The sequence below is a fragment of the Adiantum capillus-veneris genome, chromosome 20 (assembly GCF_014529385.1).
Source record: "Adiantum capillus-veneris isolate H3 chromosome 20, ASM1452938v2, whole genome shotgun sequence".
Taxonomy (NCBI): domain Eukaryota; kingdom Viridiplantae; phylum Streptophyta; class Polypodiopsida; order Polypodiales; family Pteridaceae; genus Adiantum; species Adiantum capillus-veneris.
This window is the reverse complement of record NC_140950.1, coordinates 12,572,442-12,595,584: the sequence shown is the minus strand read 5'-3', so window position 1 is coordinate 12,595,584 and position 23,143 is coordinate 12,572,442. Positions and strand designations below refer to the sequence as shown.

The 23,143-nt window shown below is 39.4% G+C and overlaps 1 protein-coding gene across 2 annotated transcripts; it reads right to left on the bottom strand.

The window, feature by feature from the left end:
- Window positions 1–6,622: 6,622 nt before the first annotated feature.
- On the bottom strand, window positions 6,623–10,021 carry LOC147432112 (LEAF RUST 10 DISEASE-RESISTANCE LOCUS RECEPTOR-LIKE PROTEIN KINASE-like 1.4). 2 transcript variants are annotated; one of them, XM_086492118.1, is made up of 4 exons: window positions 9,536–10,021; window positions 8,347–8,961; window positions 8,219–8,269; window positions 6,623–8,037 (listed from the first exon to the last, which is right to left on the bottom strand). In XM_086492118.1, the coding sequence occupies exons 1-4, from the start codon at window positions 9,594–9,596 to the stop codon at window positions 6,965–6,967; spliced, it is 1,800 nt and encodes a 599-aa protein (XP_086348244.1). In that variant the 5' UTR covers window positions 9,597–10,021; the 3' UTR covers window positions 6,623–6,964. The 2 variants fall into 2 exon arrangements, with proteins under 2 accessions (XP_086348244.1, XP_086348243.1); XM_086492117.1 differs by lacking the exon at window positions 9,536–10,021 and having other exon boundaries at window positions 8,347–9,521.
- Window positions 10,022–23,143: the final 13,122 nt, after the last annotated feature.

Sequence of the window (23,143 nt, the reverse complement as noted above, 5' to 3'; positions counted from 1 at the left end):
TCAAAATAATCTTTGCTCTCTCAATGATGTTAATCTCCTTGAGATGGTACCTAAAATCTCAAAATTCTTTCCTGTCTTACCAATAAGACAAATAGAAATTGAATCTCTCGGAGTTGACCATCAACTGTGGGCTCTACCAAACAAAGCCTTCCTAGCACCTATTCTTAGTGAAACCTGGGTATACTTGGCCAACCTCCCCGCCTCAATAGTGGAAGGCTGTAAACTTAAAATTCTTAAAGGTGGGCAATTCTTGGACAAGGGAGAATTGATTAAAGCCCCCTTTAACCTTCATCTTATCGACCACTCCAAATGCCCCTCTAATGCTGGATTGTACATACATACTAAGGGTAGCATAGAATTTGCGAAAAGTAACCCAAATTTCTACACAGAGTCTATCTGGAATATCTTCCGCCCCTATGTAAAATGTGCCTGCAGATTCTTGACCCCAAATACCCCCTCCATCCCTCCAACTACCCCCTCCATCCCTCCAAATACCCCCTCCATCCCTCCAACTGGTGGCCTCTTCTGTCGAGATAGTGCAGCTCTAGAAGCAATAAAAGAGTTTCAAAATAATCTTTGCTCTCTCAATGATGTTAATCTCCTTGAGATGGTACCTAAAATCTCAAAAGTCTTTCCTGTCTTACCAATAAGACAAATAGAAATTGAATCTCTCGGAGTTGACCATCAACTGTGGGCTCTACCAAACAAAGCCTTCCTAGCACCTATTCTTAGTGAAACCTGGGTATACTTGGCCAACCTCCCCGCCTCAATAGTGGAAGACTGTAAACTTAAAATTCTTAAAGGTGGGCAATTCTTGGACAAGGGAGAACTGATTAAAGCCCCCTTTAACCTTCATCTTATCGACCACTCCAAATGCCCCTCTAATGCTGGATTGTACATACATACTAAGGGTAGCATAGAATTTGCGAAAAGTAACCCAGATTTCTACACAGAGTCTATCTGGAATATCTTCCGCCCCTATGTAAAATGTGCCTGCAGATTCTTGACCCCAAAGCTACCTGTGAATCAAGCATCATGTGGTTTGTGAATCAAGCATCATGTGGTTTGACCATGCAATATGGTATATCCTCAACCATTTGGATATGTTGTTCCCAGAGAAACCAATAGACTTTCATCTATCCCTCATCTGCTCTTGGCTAGGTGGACAGGCCAAGCAGATTGTGATTGCTCAAATTGCCTTTAACATCTTCCGAGGATTGATGCATGATATTCTGAAAGAACTTAAAGCTGATGAGCCCGGTCTATACCTCACCACTTATGCTAACTACAAAGGAGTCAAATACATCACTAATCTGCTTAAACCTTGTATTGAAGATGATGATTCTCCTGCTCTAAAAAGAGCTAACTCTTTAGCTTCTCCCAACTCTTTCACCTCCTTTTTTACACCTAGCTCCTCATCTAGTCGAGGAAAGTCTCGTAGCTTTACTAGAGGGAGAGGCAAATTCCCTGCAATCAGAAACTTCCTTGAAATCTAACCCCTGAATATATTGCAGGTCTCTACAAACCTATGTGGAAGAAAAGTTCTCAGCAAAGATGATTCGAATTATGGTGCTATCTATGTACACTATCTGTTTCACAACATACTTCTCGGTTGGATCTTACCAAAAAGTCTTTTTTGTGAGTGTTTTGACTTATTTTTTGGAAATCATAAACTGCTTGACAATATTCTCATTGGATGGAAATATCATCATCCTATAAAAGGATTAGTTTTAAACAATGACTTTCTTAGACAAGAAACAATCCCTTACTGTACATGCATTCAATTTACCTCATTCTTCAGGAATTTTGAAGGATTTGGGAACCATGTCTGTACTCAGAACCTCAACATTATCGGTAACGTCACAATACGTAAGCTACTAGCCAAAGGACTCAATCACATAACCAACTATCCAAAAAACCCTTACCTTGCCCTATCAGCTTTACTTAGCTGCCTCACTGACCTGGTCAATGCTCTCCAATTGGAGATGACAGTCTTACTGGACTTAAAGGAATTAGTAAAGGAATGCTTCCTTCACAAAATTTCTCTACGTCCTAGAAAGTGGCTTTCTTTTGATAGTTCTTGGTTTACACCTCAGCTAGTTTTTGACTTTCAACTAATCTCAGATAAATGGTTAGTAGTCGGGCTTGACAAAATCTCTAACTATCCTACTATTATGTGCAAACACCTTGCATGGAAAGCAGCTCGAGATCGAGTATCAGGAAAAGAATCCTGTCATACCAACAAAACACCGCAAGACATATCTAACAAGATCTCTAAACATTTAGGACAGCTTGGCTATGCTATCAGTAACACCAAGTTACCAGTACTATTTCCTACATATAAATTCCACAAACATATATTCAGATGGATATCTGATGCCTCTAACAGTATCTTCACAGATATCACCAAAGATATTACTCTTTGCCTTGATATTATTCTTACAGAATTAGAAATCATCTGTGCAGAGAAACAGAAAATCTGCAAGGATTTCCTAAATATCCAATGCAATCCCTTCTGGCTTACAAAAAATGCTACAAAAGTCACACTCAACCTTCCTCAATATATTTTCCACATCTTTATAGTTGATATTACGCAATGCTACGAAAACATCCCACTTAGTGGGGATCTTGGCCTTAAGGCAGTACTAGCCAAGGTCATTAACTTAGCATTTACCAATGCTAGAAAAAGAAAACATCTTTTCATCTCTCTAGCCAAGAAACGTAGATGGATTCAAACATCTCACTCCATAAACCCTTTACACTTCAATGAAGCAAAACTTTGCTCCTACATTTTTTGGTTGTTGAACAACTGTACTATTATAGCAGGTGGTTGCTGCTTTAATCAAGGTCTTGGCATCCCTATGGGCTTCTCTTGCTCACCACTTATGTGTAACATTTACCTAGCCTTTTTTGAGTACAAATGGTGTCTTAAGAACATGGAAACTAACCATTAAAAACTTCCACTATTCAAACACACTTTTAGATATATGGATGACCTACTTAGTATCAACAACAGATTGTTCTCTTCAAAGATTGATTAAATATACCCCCACTGCCTAAGAATTGAGCCTACTTCCACCCCAGATAATTCGACTCTTGGGAGCTTCTGCAAATCAGCCCAATTTCTTAACCTTTCAATATCCCTTCACTCCCTATCTACAGGTGGATATGACCTTAGATTTAAATGGAGAAAGGATCTTCTTAAATTGCCTCACATAGAATTCATCAAAAGAAATAGCGATAGGCCTTACAAGGCCTCTATCTGCTCCTGTATTGGCCTTCTTTACTTAATCTGCTACTCTTCATCTACACCATCCATGGCCTGGGAAGAAATTTCTGTACTAATTAAAAAATACTGCCTTAATGGATTTAATCGCAATCAGATCTGTAACACCATCACTCAAGCTCTCATTAGGCACAATTGGCCTGGACTGTTATTCCAAAGAGAGAGTCTTATCTCTCTCATAAGGTAGTAGGCCCATACACAATGGGCCTACTACCGACCCATTGTGTGTGGTGCCTGGGTTAGGGCGGGTACACACACACACACACACACACACACACATTGTGGTATTACTAAATGCTTTATTTTTTACCCTCCTTCTATATCCCCCCCCCCCCGTCTGAAGCACTCATGGGACACTAGCTTATAACTTGCTACTCATGGCCGGTGGGACTAGGTCCTTGCTTAAAAAAACTCTCTTAAAATTAAACACATTGAGCTCTCATGAGGCGGCCTGCGCATCTTGGGCTGAGATCTCCCCTTGGAAAGTTTTTGTGCATCACTTGAAGACGCTTAACAGGAGGGCGGCTTGCCTCTCTCGCCGATCACGCTCAGGAAACGAAGCTCAAACCACTATAAAAAAAGGTGAGGGCGCACCTTGCCCCTCACTTAGCTCTGGAGTAGGCATTTTCTTTTTGTTTTTTTGCTACTGTATGATCTTGCCAACATGGAGCTCGCAGCTAAAGGACCACAGGTGCCTTACTTAGCTTAGGTTTTTTTAAAGATGCAATACCTTGCATAGCACTATGTACTTCTTGCTTTGCCTAAAAGTACTTGAGCAATGAATTCTCTTTCCCTGCATATATTCGGCTCAGAAAGTAGCCACTACATTAATTCAACTATTGTATTATGAGGTTTTTTTTGAACCTTGGGACTGCTTGTGCATACAAAGCATCGGCCTTTTTTCTTGCAGAACTGTGTACAAATGCTATTTCTGTTGATAATCTTTTACAAAGCTTGATATGGTAAACCTAGGGATATTGTACCCCCGCCTTGTATTAAAGCGTCTCCTGACCTCAGGACTGAATAGATCGCCTATGTAGTATAATTGAAGGATTTGTCGATTCGTTGCAGGTTTATGAGCCTGACTGGTTATGGCGTTAAAGCCTTGACATCATGGCAGACCTTGGGTCTCTTATGCATAAAAAAATGTAGGTCGGTGGTTGTTTTGCAATAAGGGTAGCCTCAGGAAACTGTAAAAGGCTTCATCTCCGCATAAAGCTTCTTGAACAAATATGGCAGTATGTATATGTGTATGGTTGTGAACATGATGGTTGGCTTGATGGCCGTTTCTAACACATGCCACAGTTGGATGTGTATACAAAAATGGGGACTGATACGGTGTCCCGACTATATAAATGGTGGCAACATAAGGGTTAAGACCAATGGACCACTTGACTCTGACTCTGGCGGAAATAAAAACTTCTTTATGACTGGTTTTTTTCACTGTTATAAACTGGTTGTTTTTTTTTCTCTCTCTCTCTAAAGAGGTAGAGGCATCTAAATTGATTGGCAGCGTTCGAAAATGGTTGGTTTTTTCTGTGATTAAACTGATTATCACTGAGGCTTATCACAAATGGGGAGCTCATATCAGGCCGGACATTAACAGTCCGTGATAGCCTAGCATTTTGTGAAGGTAAGTATACAACAACTCATAGGTTTTTTTGGTTTTGCAAAAAAGCTATGGTTGGTAAGGCCGGACATTACTGTTCTTGAAAACTGATAATGACTGATGGAAATAAAGGTAAGTATATGGATGATTTTATTTTGGCTTGGGTATATAGCTCCCAAAACTTTTGCCTAGGTTTGATTAAAAAAAAGGGCTACTCTCTTGACCGGTTACATGGTTGTCTTATTGGTTTTAAACATAAAGGTTGTCACCACCCTCATCTGTGACTTTTTGGATGACAAAAAGAAGTCGGATTTCACATCTCTCTGTCTTAAAGAAAATACCCTTTTATACCATGGGTGCTCCTGATCTTGAAGGTAAGTATATGGTTGCTTTTATACATAGCTACTAAGCTATGGCTCGTAGTTTTACTACTGATGGACTTCACCATAGACCATAAAGTGATATAAAAGACTGCTAAACATACCAAAAACTAATGAATAAACTTGCTTGTCTAAAGTATTTAAAACCTATAAGATGGACATGGATAACAACTGATATAGTCCATTGATACCTGTAAAACACATCCAAGGCTAAAATAATTGTTGTCTTGTTTGGATGGATGCAGGTAAGGACTCTATCTTATCTTGGAAGGCTTTATTTTCTTTGGCAAGCAACATTACTGTGATGAAATACCCACTGAGGAATGGGGAAGTTTTTTACTACCAACCCTACTAAAAGTGGACCTCTTTCTTACAATCATTGTACCTAAATAATTCTGATACTGAGTTATTTTTGTACATATCAGTTCATTGTTCCTTGGCCAGCTGTCTTTTGAATGTAAAAATTCAATTATGTCTTATTAGTTAAGATTTAAACAGCTACACACACACACACACACACACACACACACACACACACACACACACACACACACACACACACACACACACACACACACACACACACACACATTCACATTCTTTAGATTTAGGTGTGATAGTTAAAGGTGAGCAATTGCGTAGAGAGAATCATTTAACAAATTAATACATTTTTTCAAGAGTAGAGCCAGTAGGTCTCCGCAATCTCAAAAAAAGTAATTTTTGTTTCATTAATTTAAGATGATTATTCAAAGGTAAAACGGGAAAGAAATTGGAAGGCCTTGCGTGGAATGGGAAGGTTATAAATGAATGGAAAATAGAAGGTCAAGACTTTCCAATGAATGAATATTAAAGAAAAAAAGGACTCTCTCTCTCTCTCTCTCCCCCCCCCCCCCCCCCCCCCCTCTTCTCCTTCAAGTACAGGTGCTCAAGGGATGGATTGTACAGGACAATCACGAGTAGTAGATGAGGACAACTAATTGAAAGAGGGGATGGGTGCCCTGCCACCAATGGCTAGCAAGGGCCAGTGGGTAAAGTGAAAACTTGGGTGTGCTAATTCAAGGTGGCATAAGGTGGGACTAGTCTCTACACACAGGGCGGCACACGACAAAAACATGACATTGAGATGGAGGTGGTGGCTATAGTGCCACAGACTAGGAGTACAAGATGGAGTCGCCAGGAGTTGAGGGACGTAGGGTGGAAGGTTGAGTGTCAAACAACAGAGGGCTAGCATGTGGAAAAGAGGCATAGCAACTGTCAGCGAACACTGGAGGAGCGAACATTGGCCTAAAATTGCAAGGAAAGCTTTACTCTAAGGAAATTTATGGGTTTATTTTTTTTTGGAAGCCATTAGGAATAATTTATTTTTTCAAGAGTAGAGCCATTAAGGTAATTATTAGGCCAATAAAGCTGCCTAAGTAATTGTATAATCATTTTGTGTATTTTCATTTTGTGAAGGATGATGATAAACTCAATGGTGCCCAACAGTAATTCAATATCTCTATTGCTATGAAGAGTGGTGACTGGTTTCCAGATTGATGCTGGGGATCAAACTTGACATCAGACATCATGTGCAATACAATGTCTCAATGGGTTCTATTGGTATTTAGATTACAGAGTAACATACACCTTTTTGAAGAACAACTCAGTTGCTCGTGGGTTTTGAACCCAAGTCGTCACCTTCAATGTGGGTCATAGAGGTTTGAAAGGAGTTGAACGAATGAAGTGGAGCTGGGAAGCTACCTCCTTCATGTTGGGGCGGGCATCGCGTTGCAGTGCAATGCAGGAAAAGGCGAGATTAGCAACCTGCAGGGCAGCAGGAGACATCAGATGCGGTTCCAGAAGCTCATGCAGAGCGTTCCCTTGAATCTTGGCTATGGCGTATGCCGACAGGTTGATTTCATGGCGCGCTCTACCCATATCTACCGCCCTCTTTCCCGTCAGCATCTCCAGCAGAACAACCCCAAAGCTGTACACATCGCTCTTGTCGCTCACTTGATAGCATTGATGGTACTCGGGATCTACATACCCTGGCGTCCCCTGCGGCCCTGTCGAGACATGCGTCGCATCCATGGGAACCAAGCGCGAAAGCCCGAAATCTGCAACCTTGGCTTTCATTTCTTCATCCAGCAGTATGTTGCCTGATTTCACATCTCTGTGATATATGGGTGGTGACACACTAAAATGCAGGTACGCCAATGCCTCTGCGACATCGCATGCTATGTTTAACCTTGTCTCCCACTGCAGTTTGCCTGCCTTAGGGTCCTCCCCATGTAAGTGCTCCTCTAATGTTCCATTGCTTACATATTCATACACAAGCATGAGATTTCTGTCCTGAAAGCAGAACCCCTCCAGCTGCACCAGGTTTGGGTGCTTTAGCTGAGAGAGTATGCGCACCTCATTATAGAAGTGTTGAAGTCGTCGATGATGCTGGTGATTCAGCCTCTTCACAGCTAGCACCCTTCCATTGCAAAATTTGGCCTTGTACACCATTCCATAGCCACCATCTCCTATGAGCTGAGCATCGGAAAAGGCTGCTGTCGCATGCTCTAGCTCTTTGTACGAGAAGAGAGTAAGTGGTAGGGGACCTGTCATTGTGGCCAGCACATGTGCCAGCTCCATTCCTGCCTGCTTCTCTTCGCCGTGCGCATAGGGAAGGCTTTCTGTGCCAAAGTCGGATCTGATTCTTCCAAACTTATTTCGACGGCTCAGAAACAAGCACAGAAAGCCTGCCAAGATTATGGCCGTCCCTGCCACACAGAATCCTATGCATACACATAGGAGCATATTCATCTCAGCGAGTATGCGAACACACAGAATATATTATTTTTGTGCATATACATGGAGAACTGATGGCTTTTGTGCACATGCTTACAGAGAGAGTTCAATTCAGCTTGCACTCTAGTAACATAAATTACATCTATTCACTATGCTTTAGAGTTTTACCAACAATGAGCTTTGTTGGCCTCCTTCCAGAACATGAACCAGAGATGCAACCTGCAAAGCACGACGAGAATGTAAGGCAGGCAAAAATGTGGTAAGCCTTACACTTTGCATGTAAGTTCTTAGCATACCTTTGCATCTTAGTGAGGAGTCGCATATGCACTTGAATTGTGGGTGCGTGTCTTCGGAGCTGTAGCCGCAAACCCCATTTCTAGCTTCACATCGGTTGCATGCAGCAGCCACATCAGGCGGGAGGTTCCACTGCAGCTCTATCCCGTATGACCAAGATGAAGGATTGAAGATGGGGTCCTGTGGGCTGTATATGCTAGTATATGACATGCATTGCATGGGGTAAAGGTCGATCTTGTTGTGGGGGTCAGTCATGCGGCAGCAGCTTGTTAGAAGATCGTTGGTATGGCAGCTGCCGATGAAGGCTAAGCATGTGGGATTGTGGCAATCATACTGGTCATTCAAGAGGTTGATCCCTTGAGCAAAGGATAAGCAATTTAGGAGGAGAATTGTGCTGCCCGGGTTGAGGACCAAGCCTGTATCTTCGAGGTTAAGATCCAGCCCAGCACTATTAAAGTTGAGGTTTGCACAGCTGGACATAAATGGGTCTCTTAAAAACAGCAAGTGATTGCTATAATCTATTCGTTCTACGAAGAAAATTTTCGAGGTGAACACCATCTGTAATGTGCTTCCATTGGCACAATACATTGAGAGTTGAGGACTCCCACATCCTGCATCTATGCCAAAAGGAAATCTGATATCATGGTTTCCACAGATTGTGCGACATTGAGGAACATTTGAACTGCTGGCAGTCACGCTAACAATCATCATTTTCGCACATGTTAGGAGTATGAAGGGGAGGATCACATTAGATGCATGTGGAAGAATACCCATCACTTTGTGAAGCAGGATCTAGAAGAGGGGCGGAGTAGGTTTTTGGAAATTGATAAATGTTGTGATGATGCTCAGGTCAGATATGCTATCATAGTTTAGAGCCATAAGCAAGAAATGAGATGTTGTGCACAAAAGCATGTGCTGATTAGCAGATTTGATGAGGGAAGTTTTGTCAAATGGCAACGAAACTTTGCAGGGGGGGGGGGGGGGGGAAGAGAGAGAGAGAGAGAGAGAGAGAGAGAGAGAGAGAGAGAGTCAGTCTGCAAGCAGTAATAAAAATTTGCACGGTGATATCAAAGTGCAAAGCATAAGTTTGCAAGTTGACAGGGTGCCATGTATTGTTTTTGAAGGGGGGTAAGAGTATTGTGAAGCTTGAGAAGGGGAGGTAAAAAAGGCACCTTTCTTCTCTCTACCTACCCTTGTATAAGTCAAAGTCTGTCACCATCAGCTTAATTTTGAGCCGCAGAGTTCTCGCCATTGCTTGTCGATGGCTTCTTCTTTGGCGAGAGATTACTCTTAATGAGAGGCTCGTCAATATTTTGATTCCAAAAAAAGAGTTCTTGAGGCTCTCTTTACCTATTATTTAGATCAGTAAAGGGCATTATCGCAGTGATTTACAAAAAATTGCCAGCAATTGCAAGAGCAGAGGTTAATTATGTATTCATGTCTTATTAGTCTTTAGGCTTCTTATCTGATCAGGACAGAAAGGACCATATAAAGATGTTTAGAAATGATTGAGGTGTGCCATGGTTTAATTCCAAAAGGTTTGGATAAAACCATTTGTATTAATCTTTTTTAAGTGTCGTCGAGTCTACAACGTGCGGAATAAAACCAACAACATATTTACATGACTTTCTTTCTTGCAATGCTTTACTTCAGCAGCCTTTTTGCATGATCAGAAAGCCACAAAGCATGGATTGTTGTGTGTGCTCTCTCACCCTATGTCACTCGGGGCCACAGGTGTACATATATTATGCCGCTTTTTAAAGTTAATAACTGCTTATAACTTTAGCCTTCTAGTTTTGAGTGCTGTACATTTTGCTCATGTCATGTCAAATGACTAAATAATGTGGCTTATATTTTTTGAGTAAATTTTCAGGAAGGTCAGACCTGAGTCAAATAAATTTCTATTCATAAATTTTGATCCCATGCAGCAAGGTTTGATGCAAGTCAAATCAGGGTGGATGGACTACTTCACAATAATTGAATGATTAATAAGGGTAGGGCTACTTAACAAGTGCCAATAGCATGTATGGTCAAACTCTATCCAAACCCTCAATCCATTGCACATTTCAATACGAAAGAGGTTGTATATGCTAACATCGGGAAGTTTTGATGGTTGCGTGCATGCGTGCGCACATTGACTATCTTTTGCAATATTGGAAGCTTGAGATAGCAAAGAATCTTGGTGCTTCATGCATGCTTAGACACTCTTTTAAGAGTTCTATTTGTGCATGCATATGAAGATCAGGGTTAGGTTCACCTTTCTTCCTAAGAGTAGGCCCAATTTGGGTTGGCTTAATCTTCATGGCCTTTGAGCTTTTTGGGGTGGAAGATTGTCACACTCTTGCTCCCATCTCAAGTATCCAAAATTATCAATTTGAACTTACTCATAAAAAATGGATTCTTATGCCACATACCATGTCTCTTATGTACACACACACGTTCTTCGAAAAGAAAATTATTATGTATCTTTCTCATTCTCTTAAAAAATATTAGTTTTCATGAATTAACCTATGTTTCTGACTTTTGTGAACATTTGAGTGTGCTAAAAATTTTCATATCGTTACCTACACTAATTAGATTATATATTAGGCTGAGAGATACTCTTCCTCAGGGATCTATGCGAGAATTATACAATTTTAATATACATCAGAGCTATGAAAATGATAACATAGGGGGGAGTTCTTAGTGTTCGACTTAGCATGGAGTTTAATACATGAGCCTGACTGCATCCAGAGGTACTTAACAACTGATGCTACAATTGAATATGTTTGAATGAAAGCGTACTCAAGAAAATGACCAGGGTGAATATATGTGTACACCAGTTTGCGGGAATAGAGAGAAAGAGAGAAAAAGTAGGGTGAAATAGAGTGCATAGATGACATAGGAAAATAAGAAAAGAGAATCTTTTAACGCCCTATCTAAATGAAACAGACAAACCATGAATTAGTGCATAACAAAATTTGGGTATACCATAACTTCAAAATCTTAAATGATTAAGTAGAAGCACCAGACCTTGTGTGGGATCGATCAGTCCACCCATCCACATTTTCTACTACTATGGATAGAGAGAATTTCACTTCAATGGGAACTAACCAAAACACCTCCAACTTACTGGAGCCAAACATAAGGCCGAAGCCGCTTCACCTCGAACTTTGAAAGGATTCCAAATGAGTAGGTGGTAGAAAATGAATCCAAGCCATACCAGTTTAGGCACCACATCTTTTCGATGCCACACCGAGTGTTTAAGCCAATCCAAAGAAAGATCCCCGATGTGCTAGCGATAGATCATTCAACCCCCAACGCATTAACCGTATAGATGATCCTAATAAAAAAGAAGAAGATCTAGGTAACACCTTCGATCCAACAAAGCTCCACATCATCGATCCTTTCATCCAAGGCTAAGCGATGTAGGTGATCTTAATTTTGTATTGATGCTATCATGAGAAGCATAAACATATGAGCCAAATAATAATAACAGTTTGCATATGTACAAACAATCGTTTTCAAAGCAATCAGAATGTACAGGGTCTCTATCTTTACACCTTTGACACAAACTATCAAATCACTTTATAATCTCAAACCCAAACCATAAACTGTAATCAAATCCTCATCACATGGGTGAGCAATGTACCCTTCTCTAGATGATGCATATCCATTCTGCAAAACCAACTTTAATACATAATATGACTGTAAATTTTTTTTACATCATTTCAGAACAGTCATAACCAAAACAAATAATCTAAGAGCCACACCGGCTTTCATAACCAAAAATGACAACCAAAACAATAAGGGATCTTTAGCTTTTGACTATAAACCATATTTCTCATTGAATTGACTCCCACACTTGGAGTTATGACTATATATGTTGCAGTCAAACTGAGTCAACACATATGGCCCTTATTAAGGAACACATTTTTATGCATATAGAGAAGTCTTGCTAGCGAGTAAACATAATATCAAAGTACCATTTTCAAAGTGTTTAACAATGCATAAATGATATACCATGATCACACTTTATCCCTTACAGTACATAGAGCTAGTGTTGACTTAAAAGGGTGAAAGAAAATACACGCATGTACATGAAATATCTACATCTATCCTTAAGGTCCCATACATCATACAACATCACCACACCATCTCAATCATGGTACAAACTAGCCCCATCGCTTTGATCAGCCATATGTCACAACTTCACATTGACAACTGTTTTTTTTGCTATCAGAAATTGCTATAGTAGCTATCCTACCCTAACAAAATCACCCATACAGTGTGGCCATCCTCACAACTTCACATTGACAACTATTTTTTTTGCTATCCGAAATTGCTATAGTAGCTATCCTACCCTAACAAAATCACCCAAACAGTGTGGCCATCCTCACATTTTCATTGTACATACATGTGTGTGAGTTAGGGGACTTTCCCCATATCTCCTCAAAAACCCTTAGCTAGCTATGTTGAGCCAAAAAAAAATAAAAAAATATTATGATCCATTTGTGTGTAAATATTTCATTGTATATAGAGCTTAAATATAGGGATTTTTTATTATAAAATTTTTGTATTTATTTAAATATTTTTACCTAAGTGTGCATTATTTGTTTAAGTATGTTATGTACATTGACTCACCGTTGTCATAAATTTTCTTATCATTGTGCATTCCCTCTATTTAATAAATAAAACTTTTCATCCAAGCCTCTATAAGTATTATAAGTTTTGGTTCAAGAGAAAATTTAAAAAAATACATCTCACCCAGTCATTCCCTTTTACTAAATTACTATTTTTTACATGCATTTTTCTTTACTTCTTCTAAATAGATCTACATCAATCAAAACAAATCGAAGTATCCTCATTTGATTCTTTATATATTCATATATTTTATTTTTATATGTATATATATGCGACACTATTCTAGATTCCATGAACTATTTATAGACTAATCTGTTTTTTTCCATTATATCCATATATCATATTTGTGATTAATCATAATCCATGCATATTTTAAAACCCTCAAGAATCTATTAGGTCAGGCTCTCATGCAAAGAGGGGCTCACTCTTGGAGGGTTATGCAAATTGAACAAAAGGGGGCTCGCTGAAGACTTTTGCAGTGAGAAAAAACAAACATTTTGGTGAGATTTTTGGCATCAACCTCTACTCCGAATTTGAAGAAGTGATCAAAAGATAAACCGTAGCCCACAAGCTGACTAATCATCTAAATTTTGTTTATAATTTTTGGGGCTACCATCAGTGAAATATGATTTTTTTGGTGGACCCCAATCTGTTCACTTTTTCTCACAAGTCATCTTAGTTTTGTCTCACCTTCCTTCACACTTCCACACACACACACACACACACACACACACACACACACACACACACACACACACACACACACACACACTTCTCTCTATCTCTCTCTCTCTCAAACCTGCACCTTGAATGGTTTCTCTCACCCTCTTCACCATTAACCTCTCCTCTCATCTCCATAGCTGTCATAGAGGCTTCTCCATGTACATACATCCTCTCTATGTCTCTCTATATCACCTCTAAATTACAATTCCTTGTTACCTCTTCTCTATATGGATAAAATTTCGCATGTAAATCATGCTTAATCTCTGTTGATTGAAGATTCTCAACAACCAACAACGGCATTTTCTTTGTGGTGATCAACCTTGACGTCGACTGCATAAAGAGGAGGAGGAAGAAGAAAAGACTGACTATCTACACAAGGCTGAGTCCAAACTTCTTCAAAGCTTTACCATAATAGAAATTTCCTCACTTCATTCACCCATCCTCCTTTAAACCTTCAACTCATTTTATCCATTGTAAATGTATCATTAACATTTTAGTGATTGTTAATACTAACTACTAACCTACTAACACAAAACATCCATTGATCTAACTTTAAAAAGAACCTCCCTTCAAGACACGTATATATAGTAAAAACACTCTCTTCATCCCTCCTTAAATCTTTAATTTCACCCTATCGAGTACCAATAATGCACTCTATCGAGCCCACAACTATGACTCAAGCAGACAAAGAAGGCCCGCAATGTTTTGATATAAAAAAATTCATAATCTTGATTTGTTAGTTTATAAAATAGGAGTACCAATAAGTTTAATGAGGGGTCTCCAACCAATAAATAGACCCCTCTCCTTCTTGTAAATGAACTCTTACCTCTCATCTCGGATCTCTAATCTCCAATATCTCACAAAGCACCCCAACACTCTGTACGTGAGGAGAGATTTTGGTGGTCATTACCTTGTGAGTTTCACACTTGGTGTGAGAGAAGCTTTGATGCTATGCATTGCAAAGTGAAAGAGTGTGACTGTCCTATCTCAAACAACAATTGTACATGCTCTTCCACTATCAACAGTTGAGCTTTTGGTGCTTCAAAGGCGTGCTTGGCTTCAAAATCTTCGTCCTTCTACCTATGTAAAGTTCTTTGGAAAATGTGAAGTGACTTGTACCTTTTAAGTTCTGTCATTTGAGCTTGTTTGAGAAAGTGATTAGTATGTTTTCATTACCAAGTTCTTGCTCATTGTAAGAGGGTATGGTGGTGAGAGGTATCCCACAACACTAAGACAATATATGTGTGTATGTTGGCTATGTTTAGCATTCACTAAGCATTCGGTTAGTTTAGTGCAAGCTCTATGATAGCGTCATAACGAACCCATCTTCATTTGTAAGTCACAAATGAGGTATTATGAAAGTTTCATTCCTCTCTCTCTTTCCTTTTCTCTAGCTCTCTCTTGCTCCATTTGGTGTGTGTCTTGGTGTGAGATTTCTTGTGTGTGTTTTGTTGCACCTCTTCTTGGTTTTAATAAAATCTCTTTTGCGTCCTAGTTCACATCCCATAAGTAGGTGGTCCCCCTTCACTTGTTTGGCTGTGGGTTTTTTATTGTTCTCTCTTGCTTGTCGTTGCCCTAGCCCCAATTGAGCAGCACAAGATCCTTGAGGGGTGTTTAGAGGTCGCCTCTCTTATTGCTCGCCCTGAACCGTTGGTGCCCCCATTGAGGAGGGCTTGTGGATGTTGTTGTGAATACTCAACCTTTAGAGTAATCAAGTAGTTTGTATGAATCACAAAACATTGTATGATCCTTTCATCCCCATTGCAAGGCAAAAGGTACAGGTCATTGTTAGTATTAATTTGTTATTTCAACATATAATTCGTAGAATTTGAGGTCCTCTTAGGTTGGTCAAAACAAATGCTTTGATAAATTCTTTTATTTTGCCTCTCATTAGATACGACCTTGTTTATACGTATATATTTTTGTTCTATTCTAAGCATTAGGTCATACATAGACCATGGATAATGACCCAAGAATAGAGGTTTTTTTCTTTCGTTTCACTCCACACATTAGAATAAACGTTGCAATTAGTAGAAAGATCCATTTTCAACAGCGTATGGTGTTCATGTTTGGTGCTCAAAGAGTAGGAGAAATTCTTGTGTCACCAAACCTTGTCATCCTGCCTCTTGTTGAATATCATAGATCATTCAATGTTTATATTTTTACAATTTTTTGTAGAATAGATTGCAATTTAGACAACATTATTGTGCAAAAAAGAAATTTAAAAGAAAAAAAAAGAAATGTGTTATGACTTTGATTCAATGGAGGCCCAACGCCAAATGTCAGGATATCCTCTCTTTTTTAGAGAGCTTGGTGAGGACACCAAGTTATTTTTAGTAAATTTCAAAATAGCTTGCCGCATAAAAAGGGTGATAGGAGATGAGGAATGCTTAGAAATGTTTGAGGTAGTTTTGAGGAAAGATGGTAATACTTGGTTTTCCCCTCTGTCTGAGGAAGTTCAAGGAAGATATAGAGAGGTATTGAATCACTTCAAGGGATACTTTTCAAACCCCAAAACACTCAAAAACTATGGTAGGACATTGTTTCCCACAAGCAGAAAGACCTAGATGACCACTATACCTACAAGCAAGAATTCCTACGCCTTTGGGCTATATGGCTAAGGAATATTGCTAACCTTGGGGATGGTCCAGAATTCCTAAAGAAGGAGAGATTCGTAGCGGGTTTATTCCCCACACTCAAGGTAAAAGTTGAGGGTACACTTGCTACCTTTGATGCCACCGACACTAGGAGTGCCTTGAAGTACAAGAAACTGAAGCATATCCATGATAGCTTCCAATAGAGGGTCCTATACCCAAGGAGACAATGCAAGCATCAAATTCCAAACAAATGACTAAGGTAACAATTAAAGTAATTGAAAAGTTAAATAAATCCTTAAGCAAGTTGTCAATTCATCTTGCACAAGTTGTAGGTCCCAAAGGACAAACAAAGAAAGCCGAGGAGCGAGAGTCACGACCCATGCAAGTACTACAATGTTGGAATTGCGGAAAATTTGGCCATGAGATGTATAATTGTCTTTGTCCCTGTGGGGAGTCAGGGAGACCTAACTTGAATTATCCAGTGCTGAATGTAGGTGAAGGAACTAGTCAATGCTTCTGCAATGACCAAAGGAGAAAGACCACCTCCACGAGGAGTGGAAGGAGGTCCACCTTTTCAAGATCCAAATTTGCATGTGGTAGAGGTGACAAATTCAAATGAGGTTGACATGGAAGCAAATGGAATTAAGAGTGTCCGTGGAAAAGGTAAGTAGAAAGAAGGAGTCAAATCACAAAGTGAAGATGGACGAGGCAAGAAGGTGAAGGAGAACCAAGAAGCCAAGAGGACTCGACGTCGAATCAAACTCCAAGACTTTCCTCTTGGACATGGTATGGCTCCACACAACCTATTGGAAGACATGAGAGGTAAGGGCCCTAATATCTCATGACCTCAGTTTCTTGCATTATGTCCACAAGTTAGGAGGGAGTTAACAAAGGCGGTTAGCACTAGGAGAAAGGTAAAAGAGGATGTGTCCGTTGTGATAATTGCAAAAGTTGAAATGAATGAGAATATTACACATGTGCTAGATTGTTACATCAAAGGAAGGTTGGTTAGGAAAGGTCTAGTGGATGGGGGTGCACAAGTTTGCATCATGGCAAAGGATATTACAATTGTCCTAGATTGTTACATCAAAGGAAGGTTGGTTAGGAAAGGTCTAGTGGTTGGGGGTGCACAAACTTGCATCATGTTCGAGGGCCTCATGCAAAGACTAGGCATGCACATCCATGAGACACTTGAAATCAAAGTCAAAAGGGCAAACAATAGGAAACCTAGGTATGTAGGAATTTGTAAAATGTTTTTGTGGAGGCCTTTGACACTAAGAAGGCTATTTATTTTTATGTTATGTCTACCAAGGGAAATTGCTATCCATTTATCCTAGGAAGACCATGGCTAATGAAAATACAAGCTTTGCACGATTGGGAAAGCAAAAAGTTGATTTGCAGAAATGGCAATCACAAGAAGGTTATCTTTGACATGAAGGAGCAACACCAAGAGGAGCTCCATGAAGAATCATCTTAGAGTGAGATGGAGGAAAACTGGACTAATAGCACTTTAGAAGAAGAAAGTAGCGGCATCATTACTGAAGAGGAGTCTTTTGTTGAAGTCATGGGGGTAAGGTTTAAGCCAAGCAACCAAGAGATCTCTTGCCCAGGCTTGGAAGAGGTAGGTCCTCAAGAGAAACAAGGTGTGCAAGATGAAGGAGTGCTAGAAGATATGATGTCAATAACACTTACAAAGGAAGAAAGAGAGGAGTTCAATGTGTGCTAAGGAAGTTTCCTAAGATTTTTGCTAAAGATGACACCAGCGTTCATGGAATAGATGTTGTTCAACACAGGATCAAGTTAAAGCCTGAGGCCACACCTAAGGCACAAAAGCTATGAAGGCTAGGAGTCATCAAGGAGCAAGCTCTACTCAAGGAGGTAAGAAAGCTTCTAGCAGTAGGTTTCATTTATCCAATGGAGAATTCAGAGTGGGTCTCTCCCGTTGTCACTCCCAAGATGAACGACAAGTGGAGGGTGTGTGTGGATTACCGTCACTCAATAAGGTGAAAAAAAAGATCACTTTCCCCTCCCATTTCAGGATGAGATACTACATGAGGTAGTGAGTCATGAGAAGTACACTATGTGTGATGGCTACTCATGTTACTTTCAAATAGAGATTGTATTGGAGGATCAATTGAAAACAACCTTCGTCACTCTTTGGGGTTGTTATGCTTTTAGAGTCATGCTATTTGGCCTGACAATTGCTCTTGCAACCATTAGGAAAAGTTTGGACTAAAAAATGGGCCTTGTAAGAATTTTTGATGTGGCATAGCTTTCAAAAAGTGGGGATCGGTAAATTTTTTGCAAATAAGATCCAAACTTGTCGGAGGTTGGATATTTAGAATCTACTCTTCAAATGCTATCTATTGATATATAGCATGCATGTATCGGACATTGCCTTCATGTAGATCTAGAAAAAGGTGATTTTAGATTACCGTAACGGTAACAAAATCTGGCTGATTAAAAAAAAATGGCATTAACTTTCATAGAAGTCATCCAAACTTTTCTGACCTTGGCTCTTTAGAATCCATTTTTCAAGAACTTTCCAATGATAGGTCATATCATGGGGTTCTAAGCAATATTTAGAGGGGTCTACCGGGTTGCTTTCTTTTGTACAACTTTGATGATGTGGCACTCTTAAAAGGCCCAAAAATGAGTTCAAAATTTTCCTAATGTTTCAACGCTTCATGAACATGGTGTTTCAAGCATTCTTTGGAAAGTCCATTAGGGTTTTTATTGATGATTTTTGCATTTATAGCTCAAAATCATTTTACTTACAAAAGGTAGAAGAAGGTTTGAAGAAAGTTTACGACATGGGAGGTCAGCTTAATCTTGACAAATTCCATATAGGTGAGCACAAAGTGATCTTGCTTGGTCACAAAGTCTCTTACAAAGGCATCGAGGTGGATCGTTCAAAGGCAAATGCTCTTATTGAGTTACCATCACCCGAGAGTCTCAAAGAAGTCATTTCATTTATTCAAAAGGTGAATCATATGTCACGCTTTATTCACTTAGCCTCGGAATTACTTCACCCCTTGCAAAAATTGACACAACAAGTAGAATTTGCATGGTCTGTTGAGCTTGAGGAGTACTTTTGTAACATTAAAATCATTTTGTCAGAACTACCAACACTCATGCCTCCTTGTTGGGAGTACACATTCTTTGTTAGCTCTAGTGTTGGGAAAGAAACAATTGGTGATGTTTTGCTACAACAAGATCCCCACGAGACCAGGATGCAACCTGTATAATTTGCTAGTAGGGTCATAAATGCTTTGGAGAAAGGCTACACGGAAGTAGAACTCATGATGCTTTCTCTCATGTTTGCCGTGAGAAAATTTAGATCCTACACGTTACCAAAATCTTTTGTAATTCTCACTGTAAAAAAATTGTTTCCTTGGGTATCATCTCAAATGAATCTTAGTACTAGGATTTCAAAATGGATTATGGAATTGCAAGAGTTCCATTACTCTTTCAAGGTAGAAGTTAGTGTGCATGCACAGTTGGCAGGGATTCTCACTTATAGGTTGCATGACAAGCAAATTAAGGTGCCTAAAGTAAAGACCCTACCATTGCCACCACCTAAAAGTATCCCTAATGCATTTACCTTGTTCTTTGATGGAGCTTTTTGACAAGCCACATGTAAAGTAGGGGGAGGACTGGTGTTGATCAACCCAAGTGGAGAGGTGGTCATGAAAGAGAAGGTCAATCTACCAGGTTCGACTAGCAACAATGAAGTAGAGTACGATATACTACTTACGTCTCATGGTAAAAGGGGATGCTCTTCTCCTTGTGAAGCAAATTTTAGGCATTTGGGCATGTAAGAATGAAAGCCTAAGGACAAAAGTTCATGCCATCTATAGGTTGCTTAATCAATTTGAAGAAGTGCAATTGTATCATATCCCTAGGAAACAAAATGAAGATGCTGATTTACTTGCACAACAAGCAGTTACATGTGTTGAGAAAGAAGTGCAGGTCATCATGGTGGCAGTAGCTATCAAGTAACCAAGGTATCAGAGAATGGAGTCATTGGATCCCATTATTGGTACATTTTGAAGGGCGAGTTTCCGCACAAGATAATCAAGAAGCATGGATGGATTGACTTCTTACTTTAGCTGAGCTTGAGTGGAAAAGAGAAGCAGCTTACAAGTGCTACAAGAGGAAAGCTATGCAAGCAAAGGAGAAGCTTGATAAGAAGGTCAAGGACAAGGGTATCAAGGAAGGTGGGTTGGTATTAAGGTATGACAATCAACTTGAGAATAGGTTTAATGCCAAATTCAACACCAGATGACAAGGTCCATATGTGCTTAAAAAATCTTTTAATTCAATTTACTATCAGTTCATGGATTTAGATGGCAAAGATCATCCTAAGAAGATAAGTGGATACCCACTAAAGCCCTACTTGAGTCACACTCTACCAAAGGAACTGCAAGAGCATCACCAAGAAGCTATATCATCATGTAAGTCTTGTAGTTTGGTTTGTGTCAGTAGTTCAAGACAAGGTGAAAAAGAACTACAAAATAAAGACTTGTTTGAGACACAAAACATTGCAAATAGCTTGGAATCACTCTCATTGGAAAAGATGACTTTGGATGATACATGAATGTACCATCATCTTGGGGGAGGGCTAATGATAGCCATTTTTTGACTATCCAAAATTTTCATAGTGAGCTACCTCACCCTAACAAAATCACCCAAACACTGTGGCTATCCTTCACATTTTCATTGTACAAACCCATGTGTGAGTTAGGAGACTCTTCCCATATCTCCTTAAAAACCCTCAGCTAGCTAGTCATTGGGCTAGTTGAGCCAAAAAATTAAATAAAAACAGAAAACCATTGTGCATTCTCTCTGTTTCATAAATAAACCTTTTCATCCAAGTCTTCATAAGTTTTGGTGTGAAGCCACTCCAAGAGAAAATAAAAAAAATACATCTCACCCGGTCATTCCTTTTTACTAAATTACTATTTTCTACATGCATTTTTCTTTACTTCTTCTAAATAGACTTACATCAATAAAAACAAATCAAAGCCCCCTCATTTGATTTTCTATATTTTCATATATGTTTATAGATGTGACACTATTATAGATTACATGTATTGTTTATAGACTAACCTGATTTTTTCCATCACATCCATATATTATATTTGTGAATAATCCTAATCCATGCATGTTTTGAAACCCTCAAGAATCTATTAGGTCATGCTCTCACACAAGGAGGGACTCACTCTTAGAGGGTTATGCAAATTCAACAAAAGGGGGGGGGGGGACTAAAGACTTTTGAAGTGAGGAAAAAAAGGCATTTTGGTGGCATTTCTGGCGTCCACCTCTACTCTAAAATTGAAGAAGTGATCAAAAGATAAATTGTAGCCCATGAGTTGAGTAATCATCTCAAATTGTTTCATATTTTTTGGAGCTACCACTGGTGAGATATGATTTTTTTGGTGGACCCTAGTCTGTCCATTTTTTCACAAGTCACCCTAGTCTTGTCTCACCTTCCTTCACACTTCTAAACACACACACACACACACACACACACACACACACACACACACACACATTTCTCTCTATCCCTTGATCAAACCTGCACCTTCCATGGTTTCTCTCACCCTCTTCACCATTAACCTCCCCCTCTCACCTCCATAGCTCTCATAGGGGCTTCTACATGTACATACATCTTCTCTATGTCTCTCTATATCACCTTTGAATTAAAATTACTTGTTACCTCTTCTCTATATGAATATAATTCAGCATGTAAATCATGCTCAATCTTTGTTAATTGTTGCGGATTCTTATCAATCAACATGGGAATTTTCTTTGTGGTGATCAACCTTGAGGGTGGCGACATAAAGAGGAGGAGGAAAAAGAAAATACCGACATTCATTTTTTACGATCTACACACGGGTGAGTCCAAACTTCTTCAAAGGTTTACCATAATAGAAATTCCCTCACTTCATTCACCCATCCTCCTTCAACTCTTCAACTCACTTTATCCATTGTAATTGTATCGTTAACATTTTAGTGATTGCTAACACTAACTACTAGCCTACTAACACAAAACATCATTGACCTAACTTTAAAAAGAACCTCCCCTCAAGACATGTACATTTAATAAAAGATCTCTCTCCCTCCCTCCTTGAATCTCTAATTTCATCCTATCTACTATCAATAATGTGCTCTCTTCAGCCCACATCCATGCCTCAAGCAAACAAAGAAGGCCCGCAATGTTTTGATATAAAAAAGAAATCATAATCGTGATTTGCTAGTTTATAAAATAGGATTACCAATAACCTTAATGAGGCGTCTCCAAGCTTTAAATAGACCCCTCCTTCTCCTTCTTGTAAATGAACTCTTACCTCTCATCTCGGATCTCTAATCTTCGATATCTCACAAAGCACCCCAACACTCAGTACATGAGGAGAGATTTCGGTGGTCATAACCTTGTGAGTTTCACACTTGGTGTGAGAGAAGCTTTGATGCTACACATTGCAAAGTGAGAGAGTGTGACTGCCCTATCTCAAACCACTATTGTACATGCTCTTCCACTATCAACAATTGAGGTTTTGGTGCTTCAAAGGCGTGCTTGGCTTGAGAATCTTTGTCTTTCCACCTTTGTAAAGTTCTTTGGCAAATGCGAGGTGACTTGTACCTTTTAAGTTTGGTCATTTGAGCTTGTTTGAGAAAGTGATTAGTGTGTTTTCATTTCCAAGTTCTTGTTCATTGTAATAAGAGGGTATGGTGGTGAGAGGTGTCTTACAACTCTATGATAGTGTGTGTGTGTGTGGTTGTGTGTGTGTATTGGCGATGTTTAGCATTCACTAAGCATTGGGTTAGTTTAGTGCAAGCTCTACGATAGCGT

Coding starts and splice junctions, on each gene's coding strand:
- LOC147432112 (XM_086492117.1), bottom strand. CDS start 9,118: ATGGGTATTCTTCCACATGCATCTAATGTGATCCTCCCCTTCATACTC. Junction 8,270..8,346: donor CTCCTCACTAAGATGCAAAG/GTATGCTAAGAA, acceptor CGTGCTTTGCAG/GTTGCATCTCTGGTTCATGT. Junction 8,038..8,218: donor GCCAACAAAGCTCATTGTTG/GTAAAACTCTAA, acceptor GTGTATGCATAG/GATTCTGTGTGGCAGGGACG.